We start from the raw sequence: 209 nt of genomic DNA, 5'->3' as shown, positions 1-209 counted from the left end.
AATAAAAGAAAGAGTCAATCGAATAATAAATATAACCACCATACTTGCACGTCTTGCAGGATGCAATGGAGCTGATGGGTGTTCTAGGAATCATGGTCAATTGCATGTTGATAGGCCTCTCCGGGCAGGTGCACCGGATGTTCCCGGAAATGTCAACAGCTCATACTATATTGCTCATTATTGTACTGGAGGTGAGTGTTCTGTTTCCT

At 43.1% G+C, this 209-nt stretch overlaps 1 protein-coding gene across 1 annotated transcript in view; it reads left to right on the top strand.

The window, feature by feature from the left end:
- LOC119594567 (anoctamin-8-like) overlaps positions 1–209 on the top strand; it is a gene marked incomplete in the record, with an annotated part of 84,413 nt that overhangs the window by 81,886 nt on the left and 2,318 nt on the right. The window contains 1 exon segment of the mRNA XM_037943602.1: positions 60–191. Coding sequence (XP_037799530.1) covers positions 60–191 — 132 coding nt within the window.

This window comes from Penaeus monodon, chromosome 34 (assembly GCF_015228065.2).
Source record: "Penaeus monodon isolate SGIC_2016 chromosome 34, NSTDA_Pmon_1, whole genome shotgun sequence".
Classification (NCBI taxonomy): Eukaryota; Metazoa; Arthropoda; class Malacostraca; order Decapoda; family Penaeidae; genus Penaeus; species Penaeus monodon.
Note: the sequence above shows the minus strand (reverse complement) of the source record. Positions and strands in the feature narration are given on the sequence as shown.